Raw genomic sequence first — 20,773 nt, forward strand, 5'->3', positions numbered from 1 at the left:
GCAAAATATGATTGTTTTTGCCAGTGGACTTTCCTGATTTAATCAAGATTGAAAATCCTTATTAAAAAAAACGCAGATATAAAATTGTAATGGGCATGTGGCATCCATTGCCTGAAAAAATGTGAAAATGCTAAAAACAAAACATTATTTTTTTCATTAAACCACATCAAGATAATAAAAACAATGTTTTACTGGTTAATTTAATTCTTGCTTCATTGTTAAATTCTCAGAAAAGCACATAAAGTGTCAAAGGCGTTTAGTTTTTTAAAGTCACCTGTCTGTCACTTTCCACAAATAATAATCATGATCTCTGGCGGAGGGGCTCAGTGGTTCCCAAACAGTCAAACAAAATTGCCTGTCTGTGTGGCAGAGTATGTGTCAATCCATTTGCGCTGAGCTGAACAGGCCTGCTGGCAAGGGAATACTTGAGGGGAAGGACAGCCGTCTATTTTATGGCTGTGCTGACGTCAATGGCATAATTCAAATACTTGGAGAATACAGGCTTCCAGCTTACTGAGGCTGCTCTGACTCTTTTTCGGGCAGGGGCATGAATAAAACCTGACATGGATTTCCCCATTGCTGCTTCGCGTATTATAGTTACGCGTTGGATTTCAAAGAATAAACAAATAAGAAACTTAGACTGTTTGACAAGAGGCGTATTCAAGAGAATCAAGTAGAATTTGTCAATTTGAAGTTTACGGTAATAAATTCGATGACAACACATTATTTGCAATTCTTAAAATGTGAATATATGAACCATATGAAAAAATGTGGATGTAGTTATTCTATAGTAGTGGTGTCTTGAAGTTCGAATGGCCCAAAACGTTTTTTTAACGTTTGAACTTTCATCATATGTGACATCATTATGTGAGATTTGATGATACATCAGCAGACCAGGACTCTGCTGGGAACAGATGCGTTCATGTTTTTTTGGTTCCATTGCTGTTGGCTTGATCGGACTCTCATCGGGTGACTTCTTGTGATATGTCCTTTAGATATTTTACAAAATGATACACTAAAGTACTCACTGTGAAGAAGACACCAGTTTTAATATTTTGTTTCAGTGATGGTACAAAAAGAAACTCTCATTTCTCATTGAAAAAACATAAATTTATGTCTTGAGTAGTTTTATCGTAGATTATCGTGGATTTATTACCTGACCAATATATTGATCATCGCAGTATCTCATATCGTGAGATAATCATTATCGTGAGCCTTGTATCGCATATCGTATCATACCGTGAGGTACCCAGAGGTTCCCACCCCTCTTTAATAAGGTGCATTACTAAAGTAGTACATTTCGTGCCACAAAAATTTTGCCTTTTGATCATTTTCCATGACTTTCCATGTCTCACCACAATCGTTTAATGTGTGTGTGTGTACATTTACATGTGGGCATGGTAATAGTATACTTTCCACCGTCTGTATTTATCTAAAGCACTTTGTGTTACATTTTTTACTGTACTAAAAGTACTTGATGAGATGCTGTATTGATTTGATTTCACTTTATTTTCATCATTGCTGCATCTTTAGAAAATGAACTAATAATGTCTGCTGATTGTTGACGCCTTTATTGTCCAGCATTTGGTCTGTGTCCTCAAGCACTCAAATGTCAGTCTCTGAAAGCCTGAAAAGCACATTTTGTGACAAACATTCTGTTTATTTAGATCTTGTTGGATACCAAGCAGAACTATATTTCCCAAGTGACAATCACAAGTAATCTGTATCTCTCAATATCCAAACTATTGAAAGTTCATGGTAAAATGGGCGGTAATCCCAGTGTCAAAATGTGACCTGCAACAACAGGCCTGGTCCCTGCTCCACAAACAAGTCTGCAATGTCATAAACAAGGTGCTAAATATCAACCCTCCTCAAAGCTTTCTACACACGTTGATAGCCAGTGCATCCAAGTGAAGGGAAATACGGAGGGCAAAAAAACACACAATTCTTCATTTGAAATAAAGTCTGGCAGCATTGGTGTGGGGTGGACCCAAGCGCAGGGAAGCAAGGTGTATGGGCTCAAAGAAAGGTAATTTAATTAAACAAGAAAAAAAGCCAAACAAGGTGCTTGGGTATTCAAAAAACTGAGAATCCAAAACTCCAAAACAAGATTCAAAGTAACAAACATTTTTAACTAGGGCTGTGCCACAAATGATTCTTTAGCTAGACACCGATAGTACAATTAGTCGACTAATCGGACCATATGAAAATGGCAGCATTTAGCGCCATCGATAAGAAATCTGCATTGAGTTGCCTTGTGTATGAAATGTGCTATAGAAATAAAACTGTCTTGCCTAGCCTTGCCAGCAAGCACCTCCTCTTACTCTTATGTAACAATCATTACCTTACAGCCTGAATTGTTGAAGTATGTACAAACTAAAAATAAAGACAACTTTAGATGATAGTAAATTCAACTTCAACTTGCAGCTTGTATCAACAGTCCTGACTTGTTTATTAATGAACTGAAGGCCATCTTTAGCTGTAACTATTAAGTGTATTTAAACACACTTTTTTACACAATCAGGAAAATTCACTGCGGTGAAGAAAACTAAAATAAACACTAGGGTTTGTTTTTAATTTAGTTTTTATTTAACCTTTATCCAAAACGTTTAGTTTTGCTTCACTAGTACTCTTAATTTAAAAGAGGTAAACTGAGCTACACAATTAAAATTAGGTATGCACCTGAAACAAAAAATAAATAACTAAAATACTTAACTCATTCACTCCCAGCCATTTTTTACTGAAGCAACCCCCTTCGCTCCCGGCTGTTTTACTGGATTTGGACTGATTTTGCAAGGCACACAGATTATTGTGTATTATTGCTATAAAAACATGGAACCTACCAAAAGAAAGATTGAGTCTCTTCTTCCATCAGGAAAAAAAAGTACATTTCTATCGGTTATATTAGAATATAGCTAAGTTTCATCAGTATTCACAAATCGGTTTAGAACTGTGGGTAAATGAGCTTTTTTCAACACGGCCCTGGTTGATTTATTTTGCTCTGCTGCCACCTTCTGGCCGTTTTTCTAATAACAACCATTTCTTCAGCCGTTCTCTGCAGTTGAGAGGCTGCATCAAAGCCTTCTGTATGCTCTAGCATAAAACATACAAACAACATAAAAAAAACTTATAAATACGTCTTTGGGACACTTGGCGAGGCCAGCCCCAGCCCTAATGGCAGCCACGACGGCGGACCCTTAGGCGAGCGTGGCAAGCCCGGAGGTCTCCAGCCTTTTGGATAATATTTACGGCAGAAGCGTTGCCGCACATTAATATGCATAATAACTAGTGGTGCAACGGATAATCATTGATCCGTGGTTGGTTCGGATCAGGCCCCGCGGTTCGGACCATGCCAAATCCGCGAATTGGTTGGTGGGGGGGAGAAAAAGAACAAAGTGCAACAAAGTGCACATTCACAGTTGAAACAAAAAAAAAAAGTCCACAGCATCATATAAACTGATGACCAAACGAAAAAGTTCTGCATAGGCGTGACAAAAACAAGGAGGCGCCACCTTGTGTCATACAGCGGATTGTTACAAAATGTGTAGACATGTGATCATAGTCTGAAAATATTAGAACAAAACTCGCTATATTTTGAATAATATTCAAAAATATAATTATGGATATGAATGTGTGGCAACGCTTCCGATGTAATTATTACGTATTATTGGTTGGGTGGGGGGGAGGACTGCGCATTCTCAGTCGATTCGATACCATTCTGACATGACATGTCAAGGAAGCCGAAACATACTTAACGTAACACGCTAAGCCTCACTTGAAAATAAAGTTGACCAAACACAGTAATACATAGACGACAATGCAAGTTAACCCACGTCGTGGCGTGATGGCTAGCTTGACTTCCCTTTTAGCCATTTCTTTGATTTACAGTGTAGTTGCGGCCAACATTAACACAACGCTATCCCGAACTCATGTTCAATCGCTCAATTTAGGACGCTAAGAAACCGCTGATTAATTACTCTGTCATTGTAGAGCGGAAGTCTCCAACGTAAGTGGCTAGCGGCTAGCTGTTAGCATGACCAATGTGCATGAGTGTCTGGCTGCCGGCTGGTAAGTAAGTTTGACAGCTGACTTACTTTAATTCTTTTTCAATATTCTGGACCAAGGCTAGGTTGTAATTCACTCTCTATGTTTTAAGTAAGAAAATGTGGCTTAAATTGCACGTTGAGGCCTTTTCATTATTAAGAAACCCCAATAGATAAATAGAACTTTGTCTTCATTTATTAAAAAAAGAAAAACATTCAACTCAAAATGTCAAACTTAGCTGTTTAGATTATAGGAACACAACTTTGGGCCATTAATACCTTCTTATTTTACACCTGATCCATGTAAAAATAAGAATGTTTCTGCCTCATATTACACTTAATAGTTGTAACCCTAAATCCTAAACGACTATATTAGACATTTTGAATAGATTTGTTTTAATTTGAAGGTAAAAAGTGATTTACAAAATAAATGAAGACACTAAATCCTACATGGCTATATTGACATTTTGAATTGATTTTTATTTTATTATTTTTTTAATGTAAAAAGCACTTTACAAAGAGTTTTGTTAATTGCACTCGTAAAAACATAGAAATTGGGCAGCAACAGAATCGGCATCCTCAACTGGTCTATCATTTTCCCATCTTGGTTTCCAAAACAAACCACAACATATCTTAGCTGACAGATGGTTGGTATGGACTTAGTGGTGACTCGGTAAACTGTTACGCATTTTACACACAAGCGCATACTGCAGCCCGTATGATCAAGAAGCTCCGGTAAGAAATAGTGATGATATCACTTTGCTGCCAAGACTCAGAACATATCAACAACTTCTTAGATCTGTCCAGAGCCAGAGAGCAAGCGGTTTAAAGGATGGACGAGATATTCCTCACATCCTCTCTGAGAACAAACACACAGCTACCCACATCTGTCACAAGTCAGCACACACGCACACACGCACAAACACACAAATAAGAGGCGCTCACTTATTTACAGTACAAACACAAGTAGACTCACAACTTCACCTCGTGATGCAAGGCACCATTTGGGCAAACAAGGCTTCTGTAAACACACACTCACACACTTGAGGATGCGAATACACAGAGAGACGTGCATTTTTCAAAGCAACCTGGGCTGTATAAACAATACTTTTCATTGTAGCACGTCTGTGTTAGCTGCAAGGAATAGTGGTGAGAGACATAGTGCAGTTTGATGACTTGTGTGATTTGGTCCACCGTCCGTGCTCTCCACAACTCCGCTGGACTTGAAAAGACAGCACGGCTGGCCAACGGCATCATAAATGACAACAGAGCAGCCAAGTCTCTCAACTTTTCGTTTCTCAGGCATATGACAACTACCACCTCAGCTGTTTGTCAAGACACTTCCAAACCTCCCCCTCAAATGAAAATAGTTCAAATTTATTACAAATTTCATAATCAGGTGATGCTGTGCCAGTGTTTTAGAAAATCATTGACATCAAATATCTTAAAGCTGCCCGAAATAATCATACATTGAAGTATAATAAAATTCTGCACTGGAGGAAACCAGCACATGAGCTGAAAGCAAATGTGTATTCCTATGCAATTATTTTTCAGTTTTAACTAAGAAGGCAGCATAAAATAAAAAATATATCAGAAAAAAGATGGTGTGCCACTCAGCACGTATACACATTCCTTTCCATTCCATGCTGACCTGCGCAATTTAGCTCAAGGTGAAGTGTTGGGAACATATAGGGAAGAGGTCAGGTAAAGATGGCGCACAACCCTAAGTTGTACACTGTAAAAAACCAAACTAAAATAACAGAATTTTGAAGTTTATTTTTATTAAATTTTTATAGATTTTTCCAATAGTTTTGAAATGTCATTTAATTTTCAAAAATAGACTGTGATCTGTAATGCTGAATGTAAAATAACATGAAATCACTGTAACTGTGAAAACTAACAATATTTCAGTTATTTTACCGAGAAAGGCATTAGAAATACATATATGTAAAATATAATCACAAACAGGCCCAAAATTGCACAAGCAGCGATCCACACATCTGTTTTGAAATTGATAATGTGATAATGTTTCTCATTAAACATTAAAAACAACCTGAAAATAAGGCAACATCTTGTTGAAATTACACCTACAAACTGTATTTATTTTTATTTTTATTTTTGTAATGAGAAATGTAAGTAAGTATAAGTTTGTGTTCACTGTATTTTTTGGTGACCCAGCTGCCAGAAAATTAAAAAAATGTTAACATGTTTTTTTTTTTACATTCATACAGTGTCATTTGTGTCACTAACTTTGTGTATAATATTGTATTTTGCTCCTAGACCTATGAATAGGCAAAGTATTGCTTGACTCAAACACCACTGACAATGACATTTCTAATGTTCTGAAAGTGTAACATGAATGTAACATCATATCATCGGTAATATGTGAAAACACTTGTATCCATTTTTTTCATGTAAATGTTTACATTTTTGGGATGTCTGTATTCAGTTTTATCCTAAAAACAAAACAAAAATGTAAAAATGACAAAAATGGACAAAATCGTTTTTCACATAGCAGCGACCTTATTATAATTATGCCTGTTGTTTACTTAATGGACTGTAATGAAATAAGTTTCAACCAACAATATCACATGAAGAAGTCTTTCCAAACTACTGCATTCACTGAAATTTTCTGAATAATATATTTTTTCCCCAGTGCCTGCCTTGTTCGGCTGCTTTGTCATGCAGAATAGAGAATCTTTATTCATACCGTTTTACGCCAGGAGGGTGACTTTAAGTAACTTGTTAACAAGTTCCAGTTTCGTCTCATTTGTCCAAAGGACCATCTCCCAGAGGCTTTGTGGCCTGTCAACATGCAATGGCAAATTCCAGTCTTGTCATTCCAGTCTTTCAAGTCAGGTGCTTTCACACTATCACCCTTAAGTTTGTTTTAATCAAACTCTAGTTCACCTTTTACCAGTTTGTGAGTTTCAGTTGAAAAGGCAAACACAGCAAACAAACTCTGGTGCTGACCAAATGAACAGGTCAGAGACATACAAGAAAGCTGATTCAGCCTTGGACAAAGTACAGTGATCCACCAAGTGGTCCAGTTCTTAGTCCATAGGTGTGTTTACTATGAATGTCACTAAATACAAATACTGTATGTACCTACCGTGTATTTATCTCTCCCTGAGCTTGTGATTGTTTTCTACCAGTACTCTTGCTTCCTCCCCAGCTCAAAACCATATATAGTATGTTTGTCCTGTCCATGATCTAGCCCAGGGTTGTCCAAACTTTTTCCTTCAGAGGGCCACATAAAAAAAAAATGCAAGGACCACTCAGATTATTACTATTTTTATTATTAATTCATCAAACACAGTCAATCAAGCAATTGCAAATCATTTATAGCTTTATTATCATTTATAAGACAGTTTGTGATTTTATAAGATTTTGGGATGGTCAAGACCGCAACCAGAAAATATCAGCTCCAACACTGAACAGCAGCCAGATCTCATTTCAACATTCAGAACAAAGAGGAGCAATCTTTTGCAGTTACTTGGGAATCTTTCATATAATATTCTCACAATTTGGACCTTGACACAGCGCACAAAGTAGCGGAAACCATTTTTGCTTGTAAAAATTCATTATCTTTATTTGCCAGTGTTATGCAGAGAAATTTTGTTTAATTGTAAATAGTTAATTTGCATATTTAGAAAAGCTCTACAGTATACAAAACAAATGTGTTAGTAGCAGATGCCATTTTTCATATTGGCGGGCCGCAAATAGCCCCTCGGCCATAGTTTGGACATGCCTACCCTACTGCTCACCTGAGGTCAGCTGCGATAGGCTTCAGCTTCCGATGACACTGAACAGGCAATATATAAAGATGAATTGTTTTTCTTTATAATGTACCTATTTATAATATACATAAAACAACAATGACAAAAACAAATAAATTAGTGAATGGCACAATCATTTTTTAAAACAATTGTGCTCATAGGGAAAATGTGTTGGAAAGTGTTGAATGAGGTCATTTGTACGTATTGAATTGAATTCAATGGTTATACAAAATGCTGTTAAAATGACAAAATGGAGTGCTCGTCATCCAGTGCTTGATCTGTATGAGTGTATAATGATGCTGATTTGCAGTTTGAATAACAGTGTGAAAACAAGCAACCCAAAAGAGCTCATCAAGTGGATATACTTAGGATGCCATTAACAGCTTTTGAAAAACTCTGCACATCAATTCATAAACTACATAGTAGGCACAGTATGAATATGAAGAAGGTGAAGGTAACATTGTATCGGCAACTGTTAAGAACACACTCTACTTTCAGCAAGGTTGAACACATGATGTATTGACTATGGCTTTAAGTGTTTACACAGGTGGGAAAAGATTAATGCATGCTAGGTCATACAAACTATAAACATTTTGACCATGGCAGAAAATGTGCTGACTTTGACAAGATTTCAAATTATAATTAGAGTAGAACCTTCAAATTCAAATATCTGAAAGGATGTTGTATTTTGAATTGAATTGAAGTTTTCAGGAAGAAATGTGCCGTAGACCCCGGAGAAAAACTTGAAAGTCAAACAATCATTATGTGCGACCTCACATCAGAACACAATACCTCACGAGTTCAGTCAACAAACAAGAGCTGCTGGCTTCGCTGCTTGTAGCGTTAAACAAACAAGTCAATCTTTCGCTATCTGCCTATTTCTAAAAACATTTCGTCTCTGAGCGAGCCATTTGCCGAATTGTGAGGTCAGTTTATGAAGTGCAACCTCCATTAGTGAAAATGTTTTATTGTCTTTACGGGCGCTGGCCTTTTTTGCACACTCAGGATTGTGCTTCGTCCAAGCAACGTCATTTGTCTTGTCTCAACTTCCTGACTCTATCCCCTGTCGTCATCGTGATAAAAGTCTTACTTGCCTTTGGCAGGCAGTTAATGGGGCAGAATGAGAAAAAAAACAGATTGATTAGAAATTAGGTGCTAATGCGTAATATAATTCTTGATCCTTGGGGAATTTTGACATGTCATGATTTATGCCTTTTTTTTGGGATGATTGAGTTTTGGTCTTGGTTGTGTTTTAATTAGAGATTTTATTTTAATCGGAGTTAATCGCATGACTTCAATAATTAACTCACGATTAATCGAAAATTAATCGCACATTTTATATCTCAATTTATAATAATAATAATAATAATATATTTTTCCTAAGTTTTCATACTCTTGTTAACATAAAAGTGGGAAGAAAAGTTAACCTAATAGAAATATGGTTGCTATTTGAGTCATTGAATCAGTAATTTCAACAATAACAATTCATACATTTTCAAAAAAATTACAAATAGGTACTGTACTGTAAAAAAAAAAAAACTAGTGTGACATTAATTTGTGTTATTTTTCTGTCACTACATGGCATAATTGCGTTTGTAATACAATGGTGACAAATCAGTGCATTTTTCTTTTCATATTAAGAGCTGGCTAATTTTTTAACATGAAGTAACTTCTACACATTTTAAAAAGTGTTAAATACAACTTGACCCCAGTCCCCTCAAATATATGCATTGTTATTTAATTTATTACTGCTAAATTGTATGATAGCGACTTCTTTGAACGACGTTGAATGCTTTTATTTTGTTAAGTTCTCAGATGCGCATTGATTGTAAAGTGACCTCACTTTACTGCAAGCCTAAATATTGAAACATGTCATGCAGCAAGAGCTGAAGCTTTATTCACACATTGAAGTGACGTGGATAGTATGCAGTGACAAGAAATGATGGCAAACAAAATAACTGCATGTGACGCAAATAAGAGGTGAACAATGACTAACTTTGAGCAATGCGGCTTCAAAACAAAGAGAAGCTGAGTAGACGTATTCCTGCAAAGTGAGTCAAAGGGTGAATCAGTTTTGACACATACTTTAGCATATGCTGCTACGTTCTATTTATTTATTTATTTTTACACCACAAGGCCATGTGACCACATCAGCACACATAATTACTGAGTTTATGCTCTTGCTTTTGGGGGAGTTACTTTACAAGTAACCCTTTTCGTATGCTTGTCGTACTTGATTTTATATAATTTTCATGTGTTACTTATGTCAGCAGTTTAGTCACCTTTCTGCTTATATAAGAAGAAAAAATCAAACACGTGTCCCAAGAGAACTCGAATGAGATTCACCTGTGCACTTACGTATGATAACATTGTGTTAATGTGTGCATTGTGTGGGCACACACAATGAACGTTTGTCTCACTGCATCCTATTTTTCTACTTAGGGCTGACGCACACATTCATAGACACGATTACACACACGCGCGCGTGCGGACAACTAAATGTAGACACAGTTCCTCTTGGCTTCCGTCAAGTCCCAACAGTTAATGACAACAAAACAGGAACAATCTGATCTTCTCTTCCTGCCTTACACATCCTGCCCACCGCCGCCTCCTCCTCTGGCAGATCGACAGAGATACGAGCGATAAGAAGAAAGAATTAAGATGTTCGGAAAAGAGCTGAAAAGGCAGACAGCGTTTTCTGTATATCTACACTTGATGTGACAGATCATGTTCAAGTGAGGTGAACATGTTGAACGACGTGCCGTTGTCAATTGTCAGAAGAAACTCAAAGGGCCAGATGCAACTCAAAGATATAAATGTAGCGAAAAATATAATGAAATAGATATGTAAAATAAATAACTACTCAATGTTAAATAACTGTGACTATATTACTTATTCAAGTTACAAATACTACATAAACATTTGCTCCTTGTGTTGCATTTTATTTATAACATTAATTATTTTAATGTGTCAGGTCAAGAAACCAACATTACTCCATCTATCAAAGATCCAACTATCCAAGTGAAGAAGTAAAAATACAGATGTAGTATTTTACGAAAACAAATGGCTGCACACAGCAAGTGTTTCTGCTCACAGACTTTAAACATGGATTACTTAAAGAAAAAAGACCTGAATCTCAGGTCTTTTTGCAAGGACATGATAGAAACTCCACAAACATGAAATTCCAAATTAAATTTTGCAGAGGCAAAAACTGGTTTAAAGGATTTAGTTTATTAATGAAAGTACCACGTGTTATAGTCACTTAAGTGTCAGCAAGGATGAAATGTTTTCATAATTCTAATTCAATAATTGTAAATATAAAATTAAAATATTCTGAATTGTCTTTAAGTCCAATTAGTCAGGTCTTTCAGAAATGTAAGACAATACTTTTAAATTCATGTGAACAATATGAAAACAAAAATTTGACCTTTACAATTCTATGTTTTAATTAATTTACAATTCTATGTTTTAATTATATTTATTATTTATCTATAAATCAATATCAGGCTCGAAAAGGAAAATTGATTCGACAACAGCCAAAATACCAAATATCAGCCCAGACGATTATCAATCCATCACTCATCACTAGTTTTAAATAGCATTCAATGGCTACAAAATACGTAATTTATGAAACATAAGAAAATTGTACTTCCTTGTGCATATCAGGCCTTTAATTTTGGTAACAAAATTCTCTTCCTTAGCGGAAGCAATATAGCTATGCGTCACATACTTAAGAAACTTGTTTGTCTTTACAGGAGGTCTGAACACACAAGCGTGATTTCATCGACACATACACACACAGCACCTGATGAGCTGCGGTTCTGATGGAGGAAGTGAAAACTTGGTCCATCTGCTTTGACAGGAAGTCAACAGAAGCCACAGAAAGGCTCATTGACGTCAATCAGAGCCACAGGAACACCTCCCAACACCACACACACACACGCCCGCGTGTACGCACACATATGCGTGTGCACGCACGCATGCACACACGCACACACGCACACACACACACACACACACACACACACACTGTGCCCTCATTCAAGTCCCATCTTGTCAAACCACAACTGCACAGATAAGAAATGTTAAAAACCATCATAGCATCATTCTATGACATACTCCACATACATTAAAATTACAAGCAGAAGTGAATTTGAGAGGATGAATTGGAGGGTTACAAAGGCAGAGACTTTGTATTCATTACCTTAACTGAAAGGCCCATGTCAAATAATGTGAAATGTGACATACTTGCGTGCGTCTGCGTGTTCACACGTTGAGACGCTGCCTTTCACTGACGTAAATACATGAACGGTGTAAAAATCCCATGCTGAAAGAGGGAGCTTTCTGTTATCGCTTTATCAGAGTACATGTGCTTGAGCTAGTTTTGGTTTGGTTAATGATGTTGCTGACAAAGAAATCCAGACTACAACGCAAATGGTATTTCAGGTGAAAATTGTCACATATGCGATTATGTGACGAAAAAGACAGACAAAACAATCCAAAATAAGTATGGGCATGTCTGGGGTACATAAAAAATACACCAGCTAAATAAAGATGAGTTCATATTGTTGGACAATCCAAACTTTCATCGGAGCTTCTTACCTGGGAGGCACACTTTGGTGACTGTAGGCTGATTTGCGGCTGCAGGAGACCTCCTGAAAGAAGGAAAGACAGTAAGAACAAAATATTTGTTTGGGTAAAGATTGTGGGCCTTTTGGATAACTGTTTAATATTTGAAATTTAGTGAATAGCAATACAGTGCAGCAGAGAAGTGATGTAATTAGTATTACTGGTGAAACAAATTTCACGCCAGGTTGAAAACTTCAACTTGATCTCCCACACAAAAAAAAAATATTATTTTTTTTTATCAAGTTGCATTGTCTTCCTCAATCATATCTTTGAAGGATGGTTAAAAACCTCATATTAAGATTACCGGTAAACATTTATGATGTTAATATTGACATTGTTGATACATAGTGGATGATTCCTTGTAAAACATGGAGGAAGTAGTCCTGCTTTTATACAAAATTATGAATGGGCAGTGCCCAGTCAAAGTGAACCCAGCAAATTGTTTGGCTACATTAGCCTCATTCAATTCAAGTTTATTGATCAGACTCAGGTCTATATACTGTAGTTGTTTCACTTTGTATCGCTGAGTTTGTTTCTTGCTACCATCCCGTGGTCTCACTGCCGCTGGTATGACTAACAACATGAGGCTAACCCGGTTCATGCCCATTTATTGTTTATTGCTTCTTGTGTCATCACAATGTCCTGTTTCAGCCAGGTTGTTTTGGTGATAAAGTTATTTTAGTCTATAGGTCTCTCTGAAAATGCTTTTTTTTGGGCTATTTTCCACAGCGAAAAATGTTGGGCGACTATCATGTCCTCAGTGGGTGTTTGTCTGTACAAAAATTGACAAATAGCGAACAAAGAAAAAGTCAGAAGCTTCATTCTCTTGACAATAGTATTTTGTAAAAGATTTTAAAAAAAAGAAGTTTTCCCTACACACAATGAGAGCCAATGGTGAGAAACTGGAGCTACACAATGGCTTTATGAAATGTAGAAATTAGCGTATCTTTTAGCAAACTACTTGCACCATGAATCGGAGGTGTCATGTTTATCTAACTATCAGAAGAAAAGCTGGAAAACAGTAAGAAACTTATTACGCTAAAACCACCAGCAGAGGGAGGCAAAGAAACACAAATACATGCTAGCTCTAACAGGACATGACAGTGACATATTGGCCCGGTTGGGACAGCATTTGGTTCCGGGCCACTGTGAATGTCGAACCCTGCCTGCTCCTGACTGTAATCCATTAACTGTCGAACCTATCCTGGGCAGATTTGTTGAGTGCAATCACAGTGCTGTCAGCAACTAAGATGCTTTTGTAATTACGAGGCAGTCACAGCACCCAGAACATGCTCAGAATTCACAGAATTGACACAAAGATGCCAACAGGTATCGGTTCAAATTTAGAATCTCCTAGATCCGAAACAATACGATCAACTTACTACTATATAGTAAAATCCCTATGAGTCCATTATGTACAGTTGGATATTTTAAGTCCAGGCTCCTTTAATTATATTGTTTAAATACACAAAAATCTATGTCAAACCTTCTAATATAACAGCATACGCATCTTTTTATTTATTTTTTATTTTTTTTTATTTTTTTACCCTCAATGTTTGTCTTAGTCTCTTTGAATGTAGGTCGGCCACACTGAAGAGATGCAGACAAGAGAATGTTTGTATGGCTTGCAGCATACTTCAAAACACTGCGGAAAAAAAGGCATGGCTGCCCTACATACATATTTTTAGTCTCTCTGCACCAGCACAAGGTGTGATATTGACAACTGCTACTGTCACTTTGGATCACAATTTCTTTAGTGTGGCGCTCATCCAGGTGTGAAAACAAATGTCTGCTTTTTACTGCACTTCTAAATGACAGGAATTGAAATGCAAATTGGCCATTAACTCATTTACTCCCAGCCATTTTCACTGAAGCAACCCCCTTTGCTCCCAGCTGGTTTACTGGATGTTGACTGACTTTTGCAAGGCCCACAGAATATTGTATTATATTGCTATAAAAACATGGAACCTACCAAAAGAAAGATTAGAGTCTCTTCTTTCATCAGGAAGAAAGTATATTTATATCTGCTTCCGTTTAGCAGCAATTAGCATTAGAATATAGCTCAATTTCATCATTATTCACAAATCTGTTTAGAACTGTGGGTTAATGAGCTTTTTTTCAATATGGCCCTGGTTGATCTCTTTTGCTCTGCTGCCATCTGCTGGCCGTTTTTGTAATTACTACCATTTCTTCAACTGTTTTCTGCAGTTGAGAGGCTGCATCAAAGGCTTCTGTATGCTCTAGCATTTAAAAAAAACGTATACATACATACATCTTTGGTACATTTACAATGTTTAGTTTGGGAGCAAATTAGTTCAAATGAATGCCGAATCAGAGTTTTGGGATTCGAGTGAGAATGAATCACAGAGCTGCCAACCTATGTAGAAATTCACTTCCATAATAATTTGTCTGAATTTCCATACTTTTTTCATATAATCATTTTTACCACAGGGCAGTTATTGCTGTAAATGCAATAGGATAAAATAAATATGCATGCTATTCAATTGCATACCATAATCATTACTCAACAAAAATAATTGTTAATAAATTATGGCTTCCAAATTAGTTATTGTAATGTATTTACTACATCAAACTTACAGTGTACGGTAACGGTGTACATAATTGTAGCCTTAATCAAAGAATGTGAGATTTCAGCGTGCCATTATCCACAATATCGGTCTATGGATGAATTAGCCATTATGGATTCTGTTTTCAACAGTAATAAAGAAAACATATCTCTTAAAACAAATTAATCAGATGTAAAAATGTAAACTCAGCTAAAACTCTATAACACTTAACTCTAGTTTTGCAAACATACAAATAACTAGAATAGATTAGACAATTTAAGCACAGACAAAATGGGTTTCTAATTAATGCAATGTATTTATTGGACAAACGGCTTCTCCTGCGTGATTTTTCTATGTCCAGTATCCACTGTTGCTAGTGAAACAATGCACATTTTAATCTTTTCTTATGTATATACACTTTTGATATTGATATACTTTTTTAAGCCCTTCCTCCTTGTTAACGTATATGTGGTGACATACTAATTGATTTCCTGTCCTATGTAGCTAGACTAGCTGTCTGCTGAATATGTCAGACTAACAGACACCAATGCAACTTTGTAAAGCTTGTTACTACCATCTTGTGGTGACTTTATAAATCTACAGACCCATAAAATGCACAGGGTTTTCAGTTTATGGGTGGATTTGTTTGTATGCAGGAAGTAGAAAAAACGCAGTTACATGGATTAAACTATTTTAAAACGTTTTTTATGTTTGTTTTTTGAAAATAATCAGAACTATATTAACTGTTAAAACAATCAGTTGAATAATTATTTTAAATATACGTTTAGATTCAGTTTCTTGTGAGTTGAAAACTACTCAATTTATTTTGTGTGTTCTAATGTGCGAGTGTTGCCCTCAATGTGTCTTTAAAATACAGTTTTAACTTAAATAATGTAAGCCAGAGAATGAATGACTTACTTGCTGGAGGCACACTGGACATTGGTCAGTACAGTGAAGTTATTCCTCACACTTCGAAGGCTTGCCAGGACCTGGACACATAAGAGAAGGATTTCCATTAGTCTTCCGACATGCATTTATTTAGTGCTAGCTTTTGGGTAATTCACTATACAGTATAGTTCATTATTTAACAAACTGGTTGATCTCTAGTGTTTGATTCAGTATACAGTTATACAGAACAATCATTGAAATTGTGTGTGAAATTTTGCATTTTAACGTACAATACAGTAGTTAGGTGAAATGCTAGCTCATAGCTTGTTATTATAATAATAATAATAATAATAATATAATAATAACAATAATAATAACAATAATAATAATAATAATAATAATAATAATAATAATGAAAAGCACAGTTTGCATGTTCCGTCATATTTCCCAAATATTCTTGTTAGGTTATTTGTAAACTTTAAATCAGTGGTTCTTAACCTGGGGGTTCGATCAAACACCAGGGTTTCGGTGAATCAGTCTCAGATGTTTGGTGGAGGTCAAGACACACACCAGACTCAAATAATTCATGATGATACACCCCGCTTTGCTATCATTGGCTGCAGGTGATCATGTGACATTGCTTGGCCCAACTGTGCTGCAGGGAATTAAGTACACTCAGTAGTCGACTTGTGGCTGTTGTGATGGCACATTGTATGATTTATTTATTATTGTAATCACTTAATATTATATCGAGCAAAAAAAGAAAGTGGTCGGATGAATTTGTGCAATATGAATTCACATGAACGGAACGTATGGTGTTCCACAGGGTTCATTTCTTGGGCCTCTGCTGTTGTCATTGTATCTGCTGCCACTGGATTCCATCTTAAGAAAATGGCAGTGGTTGTTTGGTCCGATAAGTGCGCTATAAATATAGAGCTGAGTTGGGTGATGGGGGTCAGCATCCTAACTGCATGAATTACAATGCCAAGTTGAGCCATTAATTTCCAGCACAACTAGCAATCTAGCTAAACCAAGGGGACATTTCCTTATACAGCATTGGAGATGAGGAATACAAAAACACAACATTTTCTGAATTCAAGGTGACAAGAGCCAGATTTTATGAAATGGCTACTTTCTCTGATCATTTTGTTCACCAATAAACCCTATATCCATGTCTTGAATTTGAAAAAAACAAACAGACAAAAAGCATATTTTATGTTTCAATGTGTGTGTTTTTTTTAAAGGGTTCGGTGAATGCACATAAGAAACTGGTGGGGTTCAGTACCTCCAACCAGGTTAAGAATCACTGCTCTAAATAAACCATGTGTGTGAATCAATATACCAAAGTTAACTTAATTTACTTGCATGACATTTAATAATTTTAAATATTGCATAAAGTCGACTTCAACCACCCTGACTCGAACAATAACTACCCTCTATGTGTCTATCAAGTGTCAAAGGGTGAGTACAGATTTGATTGTTTTAAGTTTCATTATACTACAGTTAACTATGTTTTATCATTCCAGTCTGTTCAGCTAATAAACGTTAAGGAGGTTTGACGCCGGAATGGCTTGCTTGAATTATAATTATTTCCTGTGGGAAAATGTGTTTGTGTGAATTCCAAACAAATGACAGGACAGCCATCAGTTTCCTGCAATTGAATGTGTTTGACCTGAGAAGTTCCACAGTAACAGATTTAACTGAATTTTCAACAACAGATGGGGAAATATTTACCTGAGCAAAAGGCGTCACGATCAGGTCATCACCATGTCTGGAAGGACACAGAAATGTGTACTAAGAAATGTGTTCAAATTCAGTGTAAGCACTGAATGCTTTGCTCTTGATAGTGCTTAACCACATTAGCCATGGACAGAAACTAAAACAACCCAGCCAATCCCATCACTGTGAGGAAGAGACAAAGATGGACTCCAAAGAGTGTGGGAGGGAGGTCATAATTCGGAGTCTTCAATTCTTGGGGATATTTGACCTTGTAAGGCATTTTGTGCAACGACTAATCTATTTTTGTAAACTGAGAAAGAGCAAGACACTTCAAATCATTGTCATGCTGTCTGGAACCACATATTTATTACTGAGGGGATATTTACAGGCATCGCCACTCAATATCTATCAGTGGATCAACATCAGGGTCAAAGTACGACAAAATATACTCATTCTGAGAGCATATCAAAAAGTGGTACCACAAAGAAAAAATAAAATAACATTTTAATAATAAAAACTGTAATAATGTTGGCTTTACACAGATTTCTTTTAAGACAGAGTGTGGCATTTCCTCAACAAAAATGTAGTTATTGATATACTATTAATAATATTGTCAAAGGAAATTAGCCACAAATAAGAGTGAAAACAAAATGTTTATTGCTTTGAATTTAAATAATGTTGAAGGCAAAAGAGCATTTTATGACAAGAGGAAAAAATTCACTGTATTGGTGTGGTTACAGAAAACGGCAAACTATGTCAAGGATTAAACGGTCCGTAAATAAACATAAATGTGTATTTGTAAAAAATATATATGCTTGCAGTATACTAATCCGTGTAAATCCGAAGAAATTGTGCAACACACACAAAAAAAATACTGTGACAAGATAAATAAACGTTTGTTTATAAATTAAAGTAACACCTCTCTGACAGTGTCAATCAAAACTGAAAATGATTAATTTAATAACAAATGTCACTTTATTCAATTGTGCAAGTGTGCTTAAATTGCGGTTAGGGACTGTGCAGTACTTTCATATTTCTACTCACAGCTCAGAGGCGATGGAGGAGTTCCGTGACATGGACTTGGGTGAAAGATCATAGTCGCTGTCCGAGCGATACAAAAAGGACTCTCTGCGCTGGCTGTGACTTGGGAAGTTGGCGTGGAGGATGAGTCCGGAGCCGGGGGAGGCCTGAGAGTCCAGAGGACTGCAGCTGGCTGAAGGGCCATTCTCCACATCAAAACTGAAAATAGAACAGCAAACTGATTCAGATCTTTTTGTTGTCATCCATCATTTGGCATTTAGATGAAGATATAACAATGATTACAATATTTTATGGACTATAAGGAATGAATTATCCAAACAATGCTTTGACATTGAGATTATCCGATGGTTTTTTTAAATAAAACACTCTGTGGTCTTGGATCACTTTAATTTACTGGCTGAGGATGAAACAAGTAGAGTGCAGATTGATTAATGTGTACGATCATTACATGCAGTTGCGCTCTCAATTATACACATACACACATGCACGGGTAGACTTGACCTGGTAAGGGGGGCGCACTAACACGCTACAATGCACCGTGCTTATTCAGTGATGGGCATTAGTGAGATTTAGGCGAGTGTGTTCAGGAAGACAAATGAAAATACTTTTTTTTTCATGTATCAGTGCTTTATCACAGCCCCTTGTTTAATAAATAAACATGAGCATGACAATTCTCTAAACCTTTGAATGTACATATGCACCTTTTCATTTTTTCAGTTATTTTTGCAAAACTTGCTGTTTCAAACAAGGACCTGAATGGCAAAATTGACAACAGGTGTTTGATCAGTACATTCCTTGGTTCAATTAGAATTGGTATTTGAACAGTCATCTTCATAACGCCTTTCACATTTTGTCACCACAACACACCAAGACGACTCTTAACAACGGATCAACAGTACCTCGTGATTTCGAAGGTTCAAACCGGAAGATCTCAAAGGTATGTGGCTACTGAACTTAGAGCGTCACAGAGTGACATTAGCAGGTTGCAACACATTTGGCTACGCTTACATGCAGTAAATTTTCGGGTTAAGATGAAATTGGAATATTCCCATCTAAACCCGACATCATTTCGCAAATAGACGTGATTTCCGCTTTTTACTTTCTACCGTCAATAAAAGACATTTCATGTCACTTACCACACCTTATTGATTATAACTTATATATGACTGGACTGTCAATTCCGCTTACTGGCGGCCATCTTACGTTGCCACTCACTCAAGCCACTTAACATTAATACATTGATTTGTCTGCCGCGTTTTTATGTTATTTTCTGCCTCTACAATGAAAATGCCAGTGTGTATGGCATTCAATTGTACCAATAAGTCTGGGAGAAGCGCTGCATGTAAGTTTCAATGCTATTTTTTTTCTCTTAGAAGTTATATCTTCAGGTGCTACTGAAAGATTCATCTGCATCATGTTGTCAGTCATTAACAGTGCATTTTAGTAAAAGAAACAGAAAATAATGCAAAAACGCTGCAGCGACATCAATGTATTCAAGTTAGGCTCACCTAGCACGTGGCAACGTAAGATGGCCGCCGCCCATTCAAATTGTTCCTATCCTCAAAAGACCAATTCTTGTGAATAGAGCATGTACAGAACACAAAGGAGGTACCCCGATATGTGTTTATATGATTAAATAATAGGTTAAAAAAAGGTATCTAATTCATTTTTTAAAACCCAGATGTTTTTACGCATTTACATATCCTTTCAAAACCTGAATATTGTATTGCCAGTAATCAGTTTTTAAGATCTCCCTGACTGCATGTAAACATAGTCACATATACAGAGACCGGAAGAGTTACAGAAAAGCATAGAAGATTTCCACGACGCTAGGTCTATGTCAAATGTGGCAAACTTATTGCTTTTCCTTGAGAGAAAAGAGAGGATACATGTTTTGTTTTTTGTTTTTTGTCTTAGGCTTATACTGGACTGGTCATTACACAGCAAGTACAAAAGATCGACAGCAAATGCATGTGCACCATACAGTACACGTTCATACATGCATGCCTGCACTTTGCACCAACTACTGAACGCTTGGCTGCCTGTGCCCTCGAGTCAATCTCCTGTTTTATGTCAGACAATCACATGCAGACTGCACAGTTAAACA

General features: G+C 36.5%; 1 protein-coding gene across 5 annotated transcripts in view; it reads right to left on the reverse strand.

Annotated features, from left to right (window-relative positions):
• The window catches only part of pde4ba (phosphodiesterase 4B, cAMP-specific a), a 171,418-nt gene that overhangs the window by 33,669 nt on the left and 116,976 nt on the right, over window positions 1-20,773 (reverse strand). For all 5 annotated transcript variants that reach the window (XM_086089090.1, XM_086089091.1, XM_086089093.1 and 2 more), the window contains 4 exons: window positions 18,670-18,864; window positions 17,641-17,677; window positions 15,937-16,007; window positions 12,425-12,477 (listed from right to left, as the gene is read on the reverse strand). In XM_086089090.1, the coding sequence (XP_085945216.1) occupies window positions 12,425-12,477; window positions 15,937-16,007; window positions 17,641-17,677; window positions 18,670-18,864 (356 nt within the window). The remainder of the gene's footprint in view (window positions 1-12,424; window positions 12,478-15,936; window positions 16,008-17,640; window positions 17,678-18,669; window positions 18,865-20,773) is intronic.

This window comes from Leptonotus elevatus, chromosome 11 (assembly GCF_054856555.1).
Source record: "Leptonotus elevatus isolate MCC_2025b chromosome 11, RoL_Lele_1.0, whole genome shotgun sequence".
Classification (NCBI taxonomy): domain Eukaryota; kingdom Metazoa; phylum Chordata; class Actinopteri; order Syngnathiformes; family Syngnathidae; genus Leptonotus; species Leptonotus elevatus.